General features: G+C 52.1%; 1 protein-coding gene across 1 annotated transcript; it reads right to left on the bottom strand.

Moving 5' to 3' along the window:
• Positions 1 to 568: 568 nt before the first annotated feature.
• On the bottom strand, positions 569 to 20,313 carry LOC100906277 (T-box transcription factor TBX2). The gene is made up of 4 exons (XM_029112437.1): positions 19,937 to 20,313; positions 9,628 to 9,895; positions 1,652 to 1,887; positions 569 to 1,496 (listed from the first exon to the last, which is right to left on the bottom strand). Exons 1-4 carry the CDS (start codon positions 20,311 to 20,313, stop codon positions 569 to 571), a joined length of 1,809 nt encoding a protein of 602 aa, XP_028968270.1.
• Between the last annotated feature and the right edge of the window lie 221 nt (positions 20,314 to 20,534).

The raw sequence follows: 20,534 nt of genomic DNA, 5'->3' as shown, positions 1-20,534 counted from the left end.
CAGACGTCGGAACCTTCCGGAGCCCCTCTCGGAAATCGAGAGTTCTATTGGAAATGAAAGTTCCCAACGAACCCATAAACAGGATTCTAGAGCTCCACGTAAATTCAGCCGTTATCCCGCGCATTAGGATCTGGTCTATCTCGATGGAGGAGCACCTAACGTATAATTCGTACCACCGCGACTCCCCCGCGGAAATACGCAATGACGCCGAATTGAACGTGATCGGTCCCGTCTGCTCGCCCGCACCCCGAACTGTTCGATGATGCAACGGTCAAAAGAATTCTCCTCGGATTCATTGACCTATCTAGGTAACTGATCCTGTGATCGCTAAACGTGTGGAGGTCATCGGCTTGAGGCGATTCCACTCCGAGATCACACCTCGCTCGAACCGAATCGGTTCGCCTCTGAATCGTTCTCCGATTGGTCGACGTCGACGGAGGAAAAATCAACTCTTCGCATCTGTACCCGATACCTGATGGATTGCTGTCAAATCCAATGCGACACTATTGCGTCGCGTCGTTGAAATCGTCGTTCTCTTCTGCCGTCCATTAGTATCGATCTAAATTCTCTATTCGTCGTCACGACCGCTATCGGTATTATCGTCCAAATCGCTTTCCGAGTTTGCCGAATTGTGCGCTTCCTGGAGAACCGAACGCGAGGTTGCGGTTTGGAAAGCGTGATTTTTAGGAACTTTACTGCTGCTGTTGGAATCGTCATGGTCTCCATGGTCATCGTCTTCGGACCTCTCGGCGCCAGCTGACGATAGCGCGTTGGGGGAATGCCGTCGGTTGTCGGACTCTGTCGAGCTTTCGCGTTTTCTCTTCAAAGCTCCCGCGGATTGCTGCTGCTGCTGCTGCAAACTGTCCACGAGCGCCTCCATGTTGCTCAACTCGCATCGGGAAGAGCTCGGCGGCGAACTCGCGCCGTTCTGGTTCAGGAGTCCGGCGCTTCCGTTGAGATTCGCCTGCTGCTGCGGCGGCTGTTGTTGTTGTTGTTGCTGTTGCATGAAAGGGGAAAACATCAGTGCTGCGGCCGCCGCAGCAGTGGCGAACGGATCTTGACCGGGCTGCGCCAGCAAATTCCCTACGTTCGGCCACGCTTGGCCTGGGAACGGTAAGCGTTGCTTGGCGAGCATCAGCCGCGCCGTCATCTCTTGGTAGGCCATCACTAGGGACAACTGCTGAGGTGGAAGACTTTGTAGCAGAGCTGCGTAAGGGTTGCCCAGACCGGGTACACCGGGAAGACCCGGCAGACTTCCAGCGAGGTATGAAGGTGGGGTCGCTACAACTGGACTGGAACTGGTCGCCGATTCGGCGTTCGTTGAAGTTAACGACGCCGGCCGAAGGTCCGACGGTTCTCCAACGTCCAAGCGGTCCTCGTCGTCTGAAGAATCCGCGCACGCCGAAACGTTGCCCGAAGCGTTTTGAGCGGCCAACCGATCCCGATCAGTGAGAATCCGGTGACCGTGAGCGGTCTGAGCCAAGAGCGCCTGCCTTCTGAAACGAAACCGTTCGTCGATGAGTTTGATGGAACCTCTCAGCGCGCTTGCCGACTGACTTGTCGTGATCTTCTGCGCTACGCCGAGGGAGAAATCCGCCGTTTTCCCCGGGACAAATGTTCCGGATCAACGGAATAATAAATGCCAACTCACTTTTTCTCTCGTTTGCCAGCGCCGGTATCGCGGAAGCCTTTAGCGAATGGGTTGTTGTCGATTTTGAGCTGGGTAATCTTCTCGTTTTGGTAGGCGGTCACCGCTATGAACTCGGTCTCCCGGAATACGAAGGTCTTGAAGTTAGCGTAGGGGAGTTTCGAGATGTCGTTCGCCCGAACCAGATGAAATCGCGGCTGGTACTTGTGCATTGAGTTCAGAATTGTCTGAAAGGAGATCTTCATAGTTACGTATAGCTTGAAATTCCGTCTCGCATCCGCACTGCGAATAAAAGCCGTTCTGTTCGACGAGCTTATCCCCGACTTTCCATCATCTTTTCCGTCTACGCTCAGGATAAACGAGATCGCCCGCTGACGCTTCCGAACCACTTGCACAAGTGTTCTCCCGATTATGGGTCTAGGAAACCGAATCCCTACTGTGGGACACGCCGCCGCGCCATCGAAATTTAATCCCTCTTGTTTGGCGGCGACGCAAATTTTATCTTCGCTCGGGACATGCTCGCTGTTCCAGTGGCAGACGTTCCTCGAGTCATAAATAATCGAGCCGCCCAAGGCTCCTTCATTAACTCTGTTGCCACTGCCGCCGCCCTGTGTTCCTTTGCTGGAAGAAATCGAGAGCGAACAGCCGGACGAGAGCGGACCGACGGCAGAGCGAGAGAGATGTTCAGCAACAAGCTACGGCCGCATCGACAGCAGCAGGCAAAATAAAGAGACAACTTGTCATCCAGCCAATTTGTATTAAAGAGTCTGTTGTGAGAACCAAACGAGAACTAATGCATTCTCTCGAACTCACCCCAGAATCGAGCGAGCGAGGAAGAGCGAAAAAAAGAGGATGATCTGCTCCAGCGCGACATCGGGGGAAAAAGCTCCTTCCACGACGAGCCGTTGCTTCTTAGACCCGTCGTTGGTTGTGGTGGATTCGTAAACAGAGCATATTTCAAACGGCTGCCAAACTAGCGGTGCTACTCATCTTGAGACTTTCCTCGTCTTTATCTTTTAGATCTTATAGATTTAACGAAAACACACAAACAGACGCTCGCCGAGCTGGCGGATTGAACTCTTTTCGAGTTTCTCCGGCGAACAAAGCAGCACGAGTTGTGCGGAAATACTTCGATCGCAGAAGTTTCCCAGCCGCAAAATCGCCGCTGAACGAAATTGTGTGCGTTTTTTCGTGACCACACACTTGGACTGTTTGAGTTTGCATATTGGGAGCGTGCAGGAATTTCTCTGCGATCATCAGTCTTTCGGGCACGCGAATCTCGGGTGCCCGCTTTTCTGAGGTACCTACCATCGGGTCGAGGTTCTGGACAATTCGGGGACCCGAACAGGCGATTGCTCCTCGGGAGGAGAAGTCGATGATTGAGCCACCCGGAACGACGGTCGGCTTGCGACGAGTCGAACCCGTCATCGACCCGGAGCTTTCAACAGACAAAACGGGAATTTGTTTTTGTTGTGGTCGTTGTTGCGGGCATCGTGTGTCATATGCGGGAGCGGGAAAATAGCACTGTCTGTGAAGCGTTCGATGAGGTCGGGAGGGATTCTCGATCGACTGTTGTGGTGAGCTTTGCTTCCCCCACACTGGAACCGATCACGAATCACGAGTCGAAAGCGCTTCCCGCAAAGCAAGAGGACGGTGGGAACTTCGGTTCGCCGCCGCTGCTGCTGTTGTTGCTGCTCCAGTCGATTCCCTCCACAATAGATCGACTTGGTCGGGTCCCTCAGGTCAAACTGCATGCATACATTGATTTGTCGAGACATTGGTTCGAAAAATCAGTCAATCCGCATATCGTCCGCTCCGAGAATGTTTACTGCTTAGCGAAAACGGTGTCAGTAGCTCGGTCGATACGTATCCCACTGAGTTTGAGCAAAATGCAGGGTCCGAGGCGAATTTTCAGATGCGGAAACGGTCATCCGAGGAAAAATAATCGCCGATTCCCTACGACTACAGCATCTATTTTCCATCGAACGCGACGCGGACACCTCCGTGTCGGGCAGTTCCACTCCGTCCGATTCCGTTTCGCTCATTTTCTCCCGGGCCATAAACGCTATTGAAGGCGGCGTTGAGCGAAAGAAAAAGGGAAAATTGTAAAAATCCTCTAGTACCTATCTGTCCATCCTCCCATCGACCGGCCTATTCGTCAGGAATTCACCTCCGCTCTGTCGAAGCAGATTCTTTCTCGGCGATGCTCTCGGGGGTAGTTTTATGATTTTATTTTTATTCTTTAACACACATTCAAAACGAGCCGAAAACGTTCAGCGAGCCAATTTTCGCCCTCATAAACGCCTCAGCCCACTCGAACGCATTGCCGAAGAAGAAGGCAAGGTAGACTGAGTAGGAAGGGGCCGGCCGCCGGCGACGACGTTAATGTCTTCATCGTCATCACCGTCGTCAGCGTCATCGCTGACGTACACCATAATGTCGGTTCCCGTTGGGGTGGGTTTCACTCGGCGCCCGTTCGACTTGTGATGGTGTTAAAATAACGCTGCAACACGACTCGAGAAAATCAGCGAGTCAACGAGCGGGAGATACCGAGACGAGGAGAAGGAGCTCGTTAAAATCTTACGAGCCCTAGCGACGACTCGATCCACGGCGGCGGCGGCGGCAGCTCTAGGAGACTCGGCCGAACTCACCGTGAACAACGGCAAAGTGCTACCCAGCCGGTTTAAAATCGGATTATCACATCTTTCAGTGTTTCACAATCGAGTTCGAGTCGACGAGTCTGTCTCCGAGCTAAGAAAGGGACCCAGACAAGTCGAAGACTCTTTCGATACGAGCGCTCTGCCTCTGGGACTTTGAAGTCTTCCTTGGGAGCAACTCCGCGCATCGATTCCTAATTCCTCGATTCCCGAGTCTTCTCCTCTCTCTCTCCAATAATTTCCGTGCTCGAGGTCTCATCTTCAATCGTCGGTCGGCGAACTTCGGAGGCGATTGAATCCCTCGTAGTCAAATAGGACTACTCGGCGAGACCGTAGGACTCGCCCAGCCGTCGACGTAATTCATTCATTGGTAGACACGGCGTAGGCATCGTCGACGAATCCAGCAAAGCGTAACGCCTATAGTTCGCCTACCCGCTTGTCAGCCAGCCAGCCCGCGTTCTATGCTGCTCTATTGAGTAGGTACCTAGTTGTCATCTCTGTGTATGATCAGCGAATGGCGGTGAGAGAAGGAGAGAGACGAGGCTAGCGAGAGCCTCCTAAAGAGCGCGCACATTCAATTCTCTTGTTCAATTCGACAATCAAGCACCAACAGACGGTTCGATTCGGGCAGGCACACATTCAGGTACACGAAGAACACACAGTGAAACATTTACATAAATGTGGGCCCGTGTACTTCGTGCCAAATCTCATCGGTCTCGATTGAATGAGTTCTGCGGAGTACTCTGCAAGTACCATTGAAGGTAAAGAGTCCACGTCCAGGGTAGACGGGAGCATTTTGGTCCGTCAAGAGACCATCGAGCTCGGGTAGGCGACATCGCTGAAGATTTATCACAACCAACCTCCAAATGTCGATATAAGTATCACAAACATATCGCGTCGGATGCTTCCCGGATATATCCGGAATAATAAACGGAACGAGAAGGCGCTAATCGCTGAACGTGGAGAGTCGCGCACTGGGTTGACTTATTCAATGAATTCTGTAACGTTTTTAATTGTGAAACGTCGACGGATCCAGCCACGTCGGTCCACTTACGTAAACTGCCGATAGTAAGTCGGAGACGAGAGTTCAGACGCACGAGTTGTTTTTTGCGAGACGAGACGATCAGGGCGACAGTCCAGTGAAAACACGAAGACTGGTAGGAAAGAAAAAAAAATCGTCGAGCAACAAATTTGACGAACGCCCATGTGTACACATGTATCCGATCTGCCGGATGGGAAGACGAGTTCCATAGCCACCATATCATTACGCTGTCACTCGGGCGAATGTCGTCAATTCGCTTCACACAGACACACACACACCGACGATTCGGATGGTTCAAACTCAATTCATTCGCTGTCTCCGGATCATCCTATCTGCTCGAGGCCGGGCACGTCAAGTCCCCGGGTATTGTTCGTCCCGGATCGCTCGTTCGAGGATTGCGCGAACACACTCGGAGGAAAGTCGGGAATTAATGGGATACGACAATTCGAGGTGGGGAATGAGGTTTTTACGGAAGCACTTCCATCTCTGAAGAAATCCGCGGAGAAATCCGCGAAGCTGCCTGCGATCTATCTTAATCCGTGATCGATCGTCTGCAATCGAATCGTCTATATTCTCATCCACGGTTCCCCCTGTGAACGCTAATGAAGGATTGTTCCAGCAGATGCTGGGAGAAAAAAAAACACGAACGGAACACCCGTATTCGTCGACGAGCGCGAGAGAGACGTTCGTACAGAGCCTTATTCATCAAGTGTCGTTATCACCTCATTCGTATCCGCCATTAGACTACTGTTACTTTCAAACGATGCTGATGTTGTGATGAGTTCGACGACAGCAACGTCGACCTTATCTGCCTTCGGAGCGCTAATATATAAGTTGAGTGAGCCAAACGCGGCACTAAGTGACATTATTTACACCTTGCCACCTCTCTCTTAGGTGAGCCGCCCATTTCAGATGGATGCGTTTGAGGTGACCGGACCGACAAACCGGCCGAATAACGAACAGGCAGCAACTTAGCAAAAAAATGCTAAACCAGCCAGCGGACTGACACGCAGAGGGACGTGATAATAGCCGACGATGATACTGTCGCACCGTCTGCACGAGAAACAGAATACGTGAGATTACCCTCGCGGCGGTAGAAGCAGCAGCAGCAGGTACTGCGCCTTCAAGGTGTCCCGCAGGGAATTATTCTAACCTACCAATCCGGCAGGTTAGGCCATCTGAACGCGGTCTGGGTGTTTGACGTACAATCACCGAATAAGTCAAGCGAAGATGAAGTGCTGAGAGACCTCCTCAAACAACAGAAGGTCTGCAGCACCTCGATAGCTAAGTTCAGCTAGTCTCTCGCTTGATTGTTGATAGGTCGCCCGGTCTCGGTTCTCAAGTGATACGACAGCTAGACCTCATCGCTGATATGACGCAGATAAGCTCTTAGACGGATTGTGACAACATTTGGCCTATCACGACGCTCGGCACTTAATATCGTATGCCATGTACGTACGTAGGTAGCTAGGTACGAAATGTGTGAGCGTCGACGGATAAAATGAGCTCGGCACGCTAATCTAACAGAGATAACGGGAAGAGATGTGCGAACGAGCCCTATTAGGTGGAAAGGCTTGCCTCCGTGGCGATCTCATAGTTTCATGAATGCTTCCCGCTTTCAACCACCAAAAAAAAAACAGCGCTCTAGCTGTCATGAGCGACAACGGAAGCTCACGTCGAGATTAGGCGCAACCGCTGGACTGTCGGCCTGGAGCTCGGATATGGCAAAGAAAATGGTCGGACACGACAAGAGTCCTTACACTCGTAGAGCTCGATGTTCCGAGCAGAGGTAGGTAGGTGTTTGCCTCTTGAAGCATTCGAGCAGCCGCGATAGGACTTTTGACGCTGCTATATGGCCGTTTGCTTGTTTCGGGCTGCCGGTACCATCATGGAAACATCTGAACAACGGAAACCGCAGAGCCACACTTGAGCGAACAACTGAAACGATTTTTCTATTCTTTCTTCGAAACGCCTGGCCTGACCACAGTGCAGAATGGGATCAGTATTTTTCTCGCCACTTCGACTCCCAATCAGTCAGATATAGGGAGAATCCTCGGAGTTCCGATTTTCAAGGATCGTATTATGCACAATCGATTCGGGTAGCGTATTCTTGGGTTTCGCCCCGGAACCGGCGAATCAAGCCGAGTCTCGTGAGCCCCTCTGCATTGTTCGCTGATATGCTCCACTTCGAATAGGGCGGGAACATGGGACGAATATCGAGGGTTTAACGAATGATTTTCGACATGGCACATGTTCCGCGTCGCTTTTCCCTAGGAGAGGAAGAAGCGATTCACTACGCCTGGAGCGGCAATCGGAATACTAATATTCCTCTGAGCAATCTTGCGATCATCATCAGCTTTCGCTTGGATGACGTCGCCTCGCGGAAAAAAAATACGTGCGGGCGTTTTGCAAGCGCGCTGTTCGGAGCGAGCATCAGAACAATCTTCAAATCAAAACGATGACGGCGGCAGCATGGACGATGATGTTAGCGACTAGAATAATCGCTCGACTCCGGCTGAGGCGGAAAGCGGAATTGATTCGAAACGATTGTAGGAACAGCTGGGTAGCGGAGCCGGAGACGGCGGGAAAGCCGTTGATCAGGTCAATTCGATAAAAATTGGACGACGCACGGTGTCAACAAGACAAACGGAATTCGACGACACGAGCCGACAAGGAGCCAGAAAATCACTTCGAGGAATTATTGGCGGTCGACGATCACGAATTGGAGCCGTTCGGTTCGTGAGGTATCGAACTCAGCGCGAATACGTCTCGAGAATGCCGTTTCGCGAGGGGACGAGAGTTCTGCAGAGAGCCTTTTCGAGTTTCCTTTCCGGTTTCTCGCATCGAAGCTTCTGCTGGTGGCTTCTCTGCCAAGTCGACGAAAAATTCTATGCTTGGTGGGCAGCTGCAGTCATTCTTACTTTTTTTCTGGCTTCACACACACAACACCCAGTCAACCGGTCGCGACACCTCGACTTCTTTCGTGCCTTATCTTTGCTTCATATCTTTATCCTCGTCATCAGCGGGCGCCCGCGTCGCAGCCACCGGCGGCTTCTGCTGTGGCTGCGACTCACGCGAGCGAGCTCAAATGAGGAACTACAAACCCTTTGTCACGATTGGTTTCTTTCCCGCCTCGGACCGAGAACGCGTTGCCTCTTCTTCTTCTTCTTATGGGAAGCAACAAAAGTGGCAATCTACAAAGTCGAGGACGCGAAAAACAGCGCGGAAATTCGAGCAACGCCCCAACGATCGTCTCCGATCCTCGCGAATACGTACGGACGTACGGGAACGAGGCTCTTCCGAACGTCAACTGCAGTGTGAGCTCCGCGATTTCAATTTATGCTCGGTGTTTAAAAATTCACGTAGATCATGTTCGTAATGACAGGCCTGGCGCCGACAGCTGACTGAGCAAACACTCGAACGAGCTGACCACGTCCGTCGATAGATAGATGGACGAACGAACAGATAGACTGGGATAGGTGGGTGCCATGCTGTCAACGAGAGTGTCTCTCGGTGTGCTTTGACGTAGCGTCACGTAGCGGGCTCCCATATTTCCACATATGGACCCACGGTCGAGAGCGATACACGACACGGATAGACAGACGAGCAGAGAATCGAGCGAGCGTGTGGAGTGACCGGTGTGGACACATCCCACCCCATCGTTCTGGAGCAGGAGATGGTGCGGAATACCCGCTGTATCTATCTCTCCCTCCCTCGTTTCTCGCCACCTCTCCTGGCGACTCACTCCAATCAAACGCCGTTGCTCCACAGACGAAGCGTGGCGAGAGGTACGTGCTTTTCAGGCCGCTGGATGCCCGCTGACACTATGAGGTGTGGGTCCCCAAAGTCAACCGGGTGGATCTAACGAGCTCTTTACTTTGGGCCAATCCGACGATTAGACCGAGAGACATCAAGCGAGAGAACGGCAGCGGAAGTTCGAGCGAGACTTCTTTTAAATGTTCGACGACCGAAGATAACAAGACTCAACCCGCTCCGGGCAGCTCGTCTGTGTGGGGAGCACCCGCCGACGGCGGCGCCGTTGGGCGATCATCGTGTCCTCCGCTCCGCACAACAATCCAATCGAGACTAGATTGAACTGTAAGCAGGTGCCACTGTGCGATTGCGAATGATCGTCGGCTCCGTTCGGCGATATCGATCAATGTTGGTGCCGTAAACCGGACACAGTAGAGACCAGCAATAACTAGACGAAATCGCGCACCACCCACGGACGGAATCGGAGCATCGGGACTGTGACGGTCATTCCCAAGAAAACTACTTACAAATCCATGCTTGTCCGAGATGTTGTTGGTCAGCTTGAGTTTGTGGAAGGAGACCACTTTCTGCATCCATTGTTCTCCAGTGGCCGGCGAATCTGGATGGATGTACATTCGTTTGGGCATTTCAGGGTCGGCCTTCCCTGCGATCATCCACCGAGAATTGTGGAATTTGTATCTGCAATCGTCGGCGGCTACGATGTCCATCAGGAGGATATACTTCGCTCGCTTGTCGAGGCCGGACACTCGAACTTTAAATGCTGGGAACATCCGCCTGGAAAGAATGAGAATTGTTTTTCAGTTTGTTTGTTCTTCGCCTCGAGTCCGTACATTTCCATACATACGGGGATATCTGCACGCATCATGATCCATGATATGAGCGTTGAGGACATATATTTCGCAATGATTTTGACATAGGGGAGCAGGACGTGATCCTTCCGGGAATGAACTCTCCAACACGATGTTATCAACGATGACAAAGCGACTTCATGGGCTACGGAGATGTATTGATGGGAGTGCTCTCGCAGATCCTTCATATTCATAGCGCGAACAACAGTCATAAAGCGTGCTAATGGCATTGACCACGGCGGTAGCGGCGAACGACGGCCAAACAAGCGTACAAGCTTGCTTGCTTGCCTGACTGGGAGGAGCCATCGACTTCGACCAGAACAAGCCTCCACTCTGACATAAGCACATGTGGTCATGGAAAACCTGCGAAAATTAGATTCGCGAAAGGAAAAAAAATCGTCATCTGTACGGCGTCAACTTCTATTTCTTCTCATCTCACCCGTACACGTAATTCGGTATATCTGATCGGAATGAGTGGAGTAGAATTCTGGTCCGTCGTTAAGGGGAGGGGGAATCGCTTGTTCTCAGTCAACCGGAATCACGGGAACGTCCCCCAGTTCTCTAGTTCGGACTTGACGAGGGAAGGAAGTCACTTCCAGTTTTTCCTCAGCGTCAGGCGCGGCAACACCGGTATTTGTTGCTTCGGATCGACTGAACTCGGTGGAGTGGTTAAGCTAGCAGACTGGCTGGTGCTCGACTGGCGGACAAACAGACGGAGACACAAAAGAACTGCTCGGGGCGGGCGTCATGGCTCGACATAGGGGGTAATTTTGTCTTGTGAGCCTGTGCGAACCACGGGCGCACGCTGCTGTTCACCAGTGTATCTCGTTTCTATGTCAGATCTCTTTGACAGCCTCGCTAGACTGCTTGCCTGCCTGTCTGCTTCCCTGGCAGTTAGTCAGTTCGGCTGCTTATTGGTCCTCCGAGCCAGCTCACTAACAGCGAGGCAGGAGGAAGCAGCGAAGGCAACAGCCGAATCAGCAGGAAAAAGAGCCTTGACTCTAGCAGCGTAGGATTGGGTTTCGGGCGCTACGGAGTATCCCGCAGCCCGTCCCCTATCAAACGTACCCGCTCGACGGGAGGACGAACGAATTGTCCCAATCCTGATCATGCTTGAATATTCAGCATATTATTCATTTATTTATGGTCCGAGGACCATCGATCCCGAATGGAATTTTCGGCCCGAGATCCCGAGAGTCCCCCGAGGTAGGTCAATGCGAATTGTATCGGAAGTGAAGAGGTTTCCAGTGCGCCTCCTTTTTTGCGAGGGCTCTACTTTCTTACAGATCAGAGCATCCCTCTCGAGAGACACATTGACGTGAGAGGCGTCATCGTCATCGTCGTCGTCGAGGTGACACTCAAGCTGTGGGTGTTCCCTGAGCAGAGTGAAAAGCTGCCGCTGGTGCCGCCGTTTCGCCAGCATCGCAAACGACAGCCAAGGAGTCAAGGAAGAACAAGCCCAGACAGGATTGTCAGGACAAGCTCCACTTAGGTGAGGCAGCGAGGCTTAAAGCTCTGCAGACTTTAATCAGGGCCTGTCGTTCTGTTCGTCTCAGCGGCTTTTTAGTTGACAACGAAAAAGAAAAAGAACGAGAGAAAGATAGACGCTTGTGACAATCGCACGCACAACCACACAATTCGTAGTCGCGTCTTTCATAACTTGCCATGGCCCAGCAATCGCAATGGAAGCGGTGGCTATTGTCGCCGAAATACCCTTCACCCACCTATCTTACTCAGTCAGTCATGTGTCCGACCGGCTCGTAGGTTTGCACCAAGTCCATCGTCGTCCACTATTCTAAGGCACTATTCCGGCGAGCAGCTCCCATTTTCTTCATTCAAATCTCCTGCCATGGAAAGGACGCCGTGCCGAAGTAGCGCTCGCACGTACACAATATCGCAAGCCGAAACTGCACAACTGTGTTGGGTTCCTGCGCTCCACTCAAATCGATCCCCATGCTAGCTTGATTTGTTCTAATGATGGGACCCCGAATCCGAAAATCTATTGTTGTCTGCCGATACGGCGAGGTTGTCATCCGACGGAGCCTCGGCAGAGCCATTGTTTGAAATGGGTCAAACCGGTTAGGATGTCTCTCCGAATCGGAGCCGGAGCACTGCGGCGGCGAAAAAGGATAGACCCGCAGTCGTCCGAGGGCTGCGGATAATACATTATTCAGACGTCAGCGAGTTCTCAGAGCAGGTGTAGGGGAGGGAGATGGACAATCGTCGCAGAGACTCGAGATGTAAGCACCTACCAGTCGTCAGTATCGAGTTCGACACTGATAGACGACTATACTCAGTATGCACAGCACCAAGCGATGTAACGCCACCCCGGAAGACTTCCCGGCGTATGATCGGTGATCTACAGACATCAGAGCCTGTCTGCCACAGTTTGTCAACAGGTACTCGCTAGGGCTCGTATACCCGTCGGACGAACATACTCTATGTGACACGGCTCGTGATAACCATTATAATCAGCTTTGATGAGAAATATATGCTAAGCGTATAGAGTTCTGTGCACTTTCGAGCGGGATATCCGCGCCGTGAGAGCGGACTAGGAAGCCCCGAGTGTGCCGGATTGCACCGGTAGGAGCGCGCAGGCCGGGTAATTAATGGATCCGCGATGAGTTCCCGAGCTGAATGAATGAGAAACCTGTGACCTGTTCACGACCACGACTCCCGAGTCCGCTATTCGCCAAGATCAGCTCAAGGAGTCCAGGCGCGAAAGGTGTGACAAAGCGCATGAGCAAATTAACATGTATCATAATGCGCGGAGGAATATCGTGGGAGAGACGACTTCGTCGGCACCCTGATGTTCTAAAAGCGATCTCTCAATCAACTTCGTTCGAGAGCTCTCGACTCGAGTGTTCCTCCTCCGCAATATCGTCGAGCACGCCGGCATTGCCATGATTGTCATCACCAAACTCTACAATTTGTCGCCGGATGGATGGACAAACATCGTACGTTCAGCTAGAGCACACCGTGTTCTTCCATGCTTCTCGGCCCCACCGGGAACCTCGATGACTTCACCGTCTATTCGTAGACTCCGTCACCAGGCCGCGTCGCTCTCAATTTTCGCCGATTTGCTGAGCGGAATCTGACTGATGGTCAGCCGGATGATGAATGTTTGATTCATTCGTGCTGTTGAATATATTCATTACGAGTCCAAGAGAGACTGTCGAAATCTGTCATTACATCCGACGGGATTCGTGAATCTGGGCATCGCCGACGAGAAACTCACATATTGAACGAACTCATTTCGAATCGAATGATTTGAAACAGCGCAGCGTCCTGAAGTTGGTTTCTTGTTATGCTCGCGAGAGCCGATACCGACGGCCAGCCTTTCGCGCATCGATCGAAACTATGCCGTGCCTGCTGGCCGACGACTGGCCCAAAGGCCCATCACGGCAACGTCGAGATCGATTCTTGAGACCATTATGAATTCGGCGCCGCTGCTTCGCCCCAGGACACAAATCAGCGAGGAGAACAGGAGGACGCCCAGGTCAGACAAACAGTTTTAAAATCGAGAGAGAGATAAATCATCCTGATCGAAAGCCAGGTGGACACCGATGTATGTACAATACCTAGAGACGTGGAAAACAACGATATCTGTGACATTCATACTCCTCACCAGGATGGAGCCAGAGAGTCCCTCCAGTTCTGGGAGTCGATCATGAAAATTGAAATGTTCTCTGGTGATCCGCTCCACTGAAATCCTCAGCTCTCGCGCGAATGCTCCCGAGGAGAAGCCCAGCACAGAACACTTGTTTCTGCTCGAAATCTGCGGGTCGTCGAACAACAGATTCACCCACGATCAAGCCGCGAGATGCGCAACCACATATTTGTACGTGGGCAAGCTCAAGCACAAGCTCTCGACAGTTTTTCAAGCTCTCGATCGTGTCAAAAGTCGAGCCGCATCCCCTCCCGGAATTTTCCCCGGGAATTTCGTTTCAGATTTGGGTTCCGTAAACGTCATTCATCAAGAGAGGAAGAAAGCGTTCCGAGCGCGAACAGGTGCTGGAGCGGTGAATGCCGTCGGAGAACGGTTAAGTCAGGTCGTGGTCGGCGCGACCGGCGTTCATTAGGCCACAGTCTTCATTAATTCGGGCGCTGCGGAGAATTAAGAGAGGAACTCCACGCCGTAACGGCATCCACACCGGAACTCCGGTGGGATAGCCACCGAGCAGGCGGACAAGAGAATTCTTCACGGAGAAAACGGCGGACGACAGACTCCGACCCCACGCACGACCGTTCCTCAGGACAGAGATCAGACTTGGGAAGGTGTTGAGCTGATGAGCGGAAGAGACGGTCGCGAATATCCGAGAGGTTCAGGTCTCTCCTAAGTCGAACGTGAGTCGAACGACGATGTCATATGCGAGGCGTTCGTTCGCCAAGTCTCGCTTCGGATATGATGGATTTGTGAGAGATGACCGCGCCGTGATAAAGCCGCTCCGAAAGCGATTGCAGTCCCCTCGTTCCCCTGTCTCCCAGCTCCGACCGATGAGCCGTCCGTGCAGCCGTGAAGTCGAAGCGTAGATAAAAAGGTATTAAGAAAAAAAAGACACTCACTCTATAAATTTCTTCGTTTTTCACTTTTGTTCGACTGCGCTGAGGGATGGCATACGCTGATAAGGCCAGACACCGGTACCGGCAACAGATCCCGGCATATTTATTCTGATATTGGCCGCCGAAACTCCAGCTTGACGCCTGCCGCCTGATCGGCTGGCTATCTACGAAGGCCAATCTGTCGCTCTCTATATGGAATTTCGAAATGACTCCCAATCAGCGATGAAGATTCCGTCACCTCGGAACCCCAGCGCACACAAGCATGAAAAACATGAAAAAAGAAATCGCTGTCGAGAATCGCCGGAGGGTGAAATATTTTTCTCCGGTTCGCAAGACGCGAATCCTTCAACGCCTACGATTCCACTTTCGAAGGGCGCCGATTCTAAGCGGCCGTACCGTGACGTATTCCCTTCTGTTCCCGTTCATTTGGCTATATGGTCCGTTGAATTCACACGGAGGTCTTTTCGTGAGGTTCGAAAAGTTCGGATGTTGTCCGGTTAACGAAAAAATTGTCATTTCCCAACCGTAAAAGGAATAACTCGTTGAATTCATTTCAACTCAAGGTTTGACGCGAAAGGCATCGAAGAGAGTCGGGGAAGTTTTTCATTCAATTGACAGAAAAGATCCACGCAAGGCTTAACCTTGGCGTTTCTGCGAAGTGAAACGTCAACTTCGAAAGGGGGAACTGTGCTTTTTCGAACAGACTAGCGTGCGACCACCAAGACCACAGGTACAAGTCAGTCCTACAACGATTCACAACGAACGGTGGTCGTGCCATCCATCTATGCTATCTGGGTTGGATCTGTTTTTTTTTCTTTCAAAGAGTCAGGAAAGTGGAAAAAACTAGGCACTGGTGGAGATTTAATCTCGAAATTGTTTTTTTCTTGCCTGCCCGCTAATGACAACACGCATGACGGGTGACGAGAGTCGACACGCAGCACTTCACCGCACTTCGAGAACTTCACCAAAGCTAGGCGGTTTGACGCTCGGTCGCCTAGCTGGTTGGTTTGTCGGGCGGTCGGCCGGTTGTTCGGACCGCCGTTCGGTACGTCTTCGCCGCAGTCTATCTGTTTGTCCGTAAGGCACAGAACCATCGAAGACGTGTGATGCTAATTCGCCTAGGGGGAACGATTCTCACTCGGTTCCTGTCTGACTCAAGGTTTCGCTGCGCGCTCAACAATCGCTCGGCCGGAGAGTTTTGATCGAATGATGGCGCTAACCGTTGTCGAAAATAAAAATCAGTATTTCTGATGCCTTGATCATCTCCTGAAGTTTTCAAGAACACGGCGAATTTCCCCGGCGGTGAAATCGACGCAAAGGAGCATTTTTTATTTGCAGCCTCCATGAGCGGTCTCATCTCCGGATTGGGCTCGCGAACGTTGGAATAGCGGTCACTTGTTCCATGGAGCTTACTATGCCTCATCCTTGCATCCCATGCCTCAGCATTCATTACGTTCACCATGAAGTTATCGGTTTGAGATCCAATCTGAACCCTCATCAGGCCATTCTGTGAGAGCGCTCGTTTAGAGAGCGATCGCGCTTCAGATTGCACTCGCTGCGAAGATTCAGAGCGAAAACAATTGTCGGAAACTTGGCAGCTCATCATTGGGCGAGCTGGCCCAATGTCTAGCCCTCTTTGAGCTCTCGTTGCTTCTGTTGAATGAACGAGTGAGTGAGTGAGCGACTAGTGTACTGAAGACCGCAGGGAATGAACTGCGGACTGACTAGTCGGTCCACGGCGGCACGCTAAGCTCGATTATCCATCCGTTGGTCCGCCAGCTCGCTTGTTAGACACTAGCGCCCTGAATGAAGCTGTCGTCGTCGTCGTGAACTCAGTTCTCCCAGATGGCCGCCGCTGTCGACCACGCCCGCGGATCACCGTGAATTCACTCTGCTCCACTCAGGCGGCTGTTTTGACTAGTTACGAATGATGGTGATGATGGCGTGGCAGACAAACAGACGCATCGACCGACCGACCCAGAGGTTACCCGACTCGCTAAGTGGCCGACGGAAACGACCGCTCTGTGTGTGATTCCGAGGAATCGAGTTGCCATTATCGCCATGATTTTCTTTCGCACAACCGCAAGGAATTGTCAGGGCCTCGCTCGAGAGGTCCTGGAGCTCAGCAAGGGATGCGATTACTCAGTGCGAGGCATCGACACTATGGAGATCTCAGTCAGCGATGAGACACTGTTGAGTCGGATTCCGAGCCCGCAGTGTTCGGTTTGTTCCCGGCTCTTGTCCATCGTTTTGTGACCGCCGGCCGACCGGATGGAAAAGCAGAGGCGCGTCGTCGTCCGCAGGTCCGTTCTTTTTCCCGCAAAAACGCCGTTTCCATCATTCGGTCATTCAGAAGAAAGGATGAATGGAGCGACATGGGAAATGGCCGATTGAGAGAACAAATTTCCATTCGCTCGTCCGAGGGAATCCTCGCAGCCGTCGCGCCGGTGCTCAGGTCTCGGGTGTTGGTCGAGTTTCGGGACAAGGTTCGGAAGCTTGATACTTCAGAGAGTGAATGAATCGCGAGTCGAGAGGCTCTTCTCCAAACAAGCCGTGTCTCAGGACAGGAGCATGGATATAGATGCGCTCGGGGAGAATATAAGAAAAAGAGGAAAAGAAAGAGCCGTTTGTTTAAGCAAACGAGCTCGAACGAAGCAAGAACCGCCCATAGAGGCCACACGGCTGATTTCTCCAGAGGAATAGCCACATTTGCCACCCGTGAAGACGATACTTTTTTCATGATGCACTTTTCTATATTTTCTGTTTCATCGTGAAGAGAGAGAGGGAAGCGAAGGAGGAGGGGAAAACAGAATGCCAGTTGAGAGATTTGCCGCTGCTAACAAGATCAAATTGGTTGAATTTCAGCTCAGAGAGATGAAGGCTCAACGGCCTCAACCAAGCGGCCAACGATGTCTTGATGGCTTCTTGAAGCGATCCCGTCAAACACTCGACCACCATGAAGCGTTTGGCTTGTCGTCAGGCCCTCCACCAGCCGCATCGGCGGCCGAGGCAGCGCCGAGCATCCCCGCAAACGTACATGAGAGAATCATTTCGATTATTCAGTTCGATCCCCTTTGCGACACATCGAGAAAATTCCAGTCGCTCGATTTTCTGGACGTGAACAATCGGCTCCGGGATCGGTCTCCGTAACGCTCTGCTTCGAGTAATTCCTGGGGAGTGAGGATTTGAGGAGGAGCCCGAATCAGCCCCGGCGACGACTGCGGATTCGAATGAGTCCAAGTCCTCATTTTCTCGATTTTCTTCCGTCGATCATCTCGTTTTTTGATAAGCCGCTCCACGGAACATCTGAGGATAGCAGAACTCCGTTGGAGCCGGGATCGAGTGTTAAAACGGTCTTTATATAACTCGTGGAGATGGTGAGATGCCGGCTTGTCGCTCGGGATAGCTATCGAAAACAGATCATGCATCAGGCGTAAATTGAGACCGGAATCCGTCAAAAGTCATTTCGTAGAATGAGACGTTTCACGTCTTTCAGACAGACGACGTAACTGTACTCGCACGGACAACAAGATGCTCCGAACGCGACCACGCGTCCGACCGAAATCCGATCTGAGCGCTCTAGAAGGGAAGAACTAGAACCAACATTTTCGCACTCGTCACCATTCACCGCAAACAAGGCGACGCTTATCGGGAAGTTTCGGGTATTCTCGAAAATAAAAACAGAGCGATACGTGAGGCGTTCCGGAAACCGACACGTCTCGCGACAAGTCTCCAGAGCGTTCTCGTTCTTCTTTTTCCTCTCCTCGTGTCCTATTGATCTCCCCTGTAGCGTCGCTCGGAGTCGATTCCGGTCGGGAATACTCTCTGTCGTGTGTCGTGAGAGTTCGTTTTCGAACCGGAATCCATTCAGGAACCGTCGGGCGTTTTGGAACACTCGTCGAGGTCCCAGGCTCGAGTTGACGCTGAAGCTCTTCAGAGACTGGGTTCTGCTAATAAGCTGTAACCAGTCGACCAGTCAGTCGGTCAGACGACCTGCCCCGTCGTCGATTGAAGGGGTTAAAGCCGGAGACGTCGAGACTCCGACGGAAGACTTTTTTTGCGGAAACAGATAATCGGACCGACTGGAGAGAGAGGGAGGACGGACGAGACGTATCGAGCACCCGTCCCGAATGCACACGTGAATGCTAAAACTATGAATGGGAGTAGCGAGAGTGAGTGGGCCGTTTCGACTGACTGACCGACTGACTGGCTGGCTGCCTGGCTGGCGGGCTGGCTAACCGGCTAAGTCGAGATCCGAGCAGCAGATGAGGTTCAATCCCCGTCCGGACCACCTCGGCTCTCAAACTGATATCAGATACGGGCGGAGATTTCCGACGCCGAGGTTTCCGCCCTCTACTGCGCGGAAAGAGCACCGAGATTTCTCATTAAAGATTTGTGCCCGTCCTCAACACAATCGAGTGAAGACTCATCATCCGCCGAGCTCGATGATCACCCGTAGACTGCGGAGCACAATGAAATTCGCGAGAGTGTCTCCGATAAAATGTCGCGGCTTCACGTTCAACTTCTTGTGATTCTCGGTTGCCAATTCGCAATGCACCTTTCTCAGCATGATTGACGAGTTCTCACTGGGTAGTGGAGATTCGATCCTTAGACGAAACTATCTTCCTGGATATATCATTCATTCATACTCTAGTCCCAACTGGCATATGGAGCGCGTGTTCTCCGGAGAAGATACATTCCATTCGCGTGCCTGTTCTTCCTAACTAAGGCTGCGGCCCCCGTTTCTCTCGTGTATCGCGATCAGTTGTTCCTCGATCCACCCCGACGTCGACAAATCAAATTAGGTTTGGTAAGTTGCGGGGGGAAAGGAGGAAAATTTCCTCAAGTTGTCCTCTCGAAACACTAGGGGGCGCTTTCAGCTCGAAAGGTGAAGAGGTTGCACTTATAGAAGATTCTCGACGAAGGCGAAATCCGAGGATGGTCTCTTTTGCTTCAAAATTCTTCTTCCCCGCATTGGAGTCGACAGCGTAGGTACGGGAGAGTGGGTTGAAATAACTTCGACACGGGAGAAAAAAGTCCGCGAGTTTCGCTCTAACGGGGGTATCGGATGATACCCCGTTTGCACTGAGATTGCTTTGACATCGACTCGGATCGTTGCGGGATCGAGCCCGTATTGAACACTCGAAACTTGAGACTATGCGTGTTTGTACGGCCTCCGGCGACTTCTATTCAGCTTACAGTTTATGTGGGTCACAGGTTTATCAAAAGGCGGGACGCCCCTCTGGACTCGGTGTGACTGTGCGAGAGGAGATTTTCGGGCGCGGCATCCACCGATTCCCTTCGAATAGATCCGAAGAATTTCGAAGAGTCGTTCGTTCCTCGTCGAAGTGTTCCCAAATCCCGGTCACAGACATTTCCCTCTTATAACTAGGGGTTTACTGACCTGCCCGACTTCGTGATGACCATCTCGGTGCCGAGTTCGTGGAATTTGTCCCAGAGATCTTTCGACTCGAGGGCCACTTTTGGATCGTCGCATATCCCGTCATCCTCCACCGTAGGAGCCGTGGACCCTAACGGCGAGCCCAGCAGATGACTGGGTAAGAGTCCCGGGGGGACCGAGAGCTGAGCCGCGTTAGGACTATTCCCACCGTGTTGGTTGAGAATCGAGTGCATCGAGAAATCGGTCGTCGTCGATGAACTCGATCTTTGGCTCGGCTGCGGCGACGTCGTCGTACCGAGGATTTGGAACGGGTTCGGATGAAAGGCGGCCATTGCGCTGGACAGCGAAGGAACCGGAGCTCGCGAAATATCGAACCGCATCAGGAGCACGACAGGAGTTCAGACATCAGAAGCACGCTAAATTCAGTCTGTATTCGACGGCAGGACGCCGCGTCGTAGAGCTCAGCGCCTCGAGGACGCGAGGACACACACACTAAATAATCAATCGATCGATCAATCGGAATCGGACGCGACACTGAGGACGATACCGAATACACGGCTGCGAGGCGATAAGCAGCCCCGACCGCGGCAAGTCGGCAGAT

This window comes from Galendromus occidentalis, unplaced genomic scaffold (genome assembly GCF_000255335.2).
Source record: "Galendromus occidentalis unplaced genomic scaffold, Mocc_1.1 scf7180000077501, whole genome shotgun sequence".
NCBI lineage: Eukaryota > Metazoa > Arthropoda > Arachnida > Mesostigmata > Phytoseiidae > Galendromus > Galendromus occidentalis.
The sequence above is the reverse complement of the archived record's forward strand: the minus strand, read 5'-3'. Positions and strand labels throughout refer to the sequence as shown.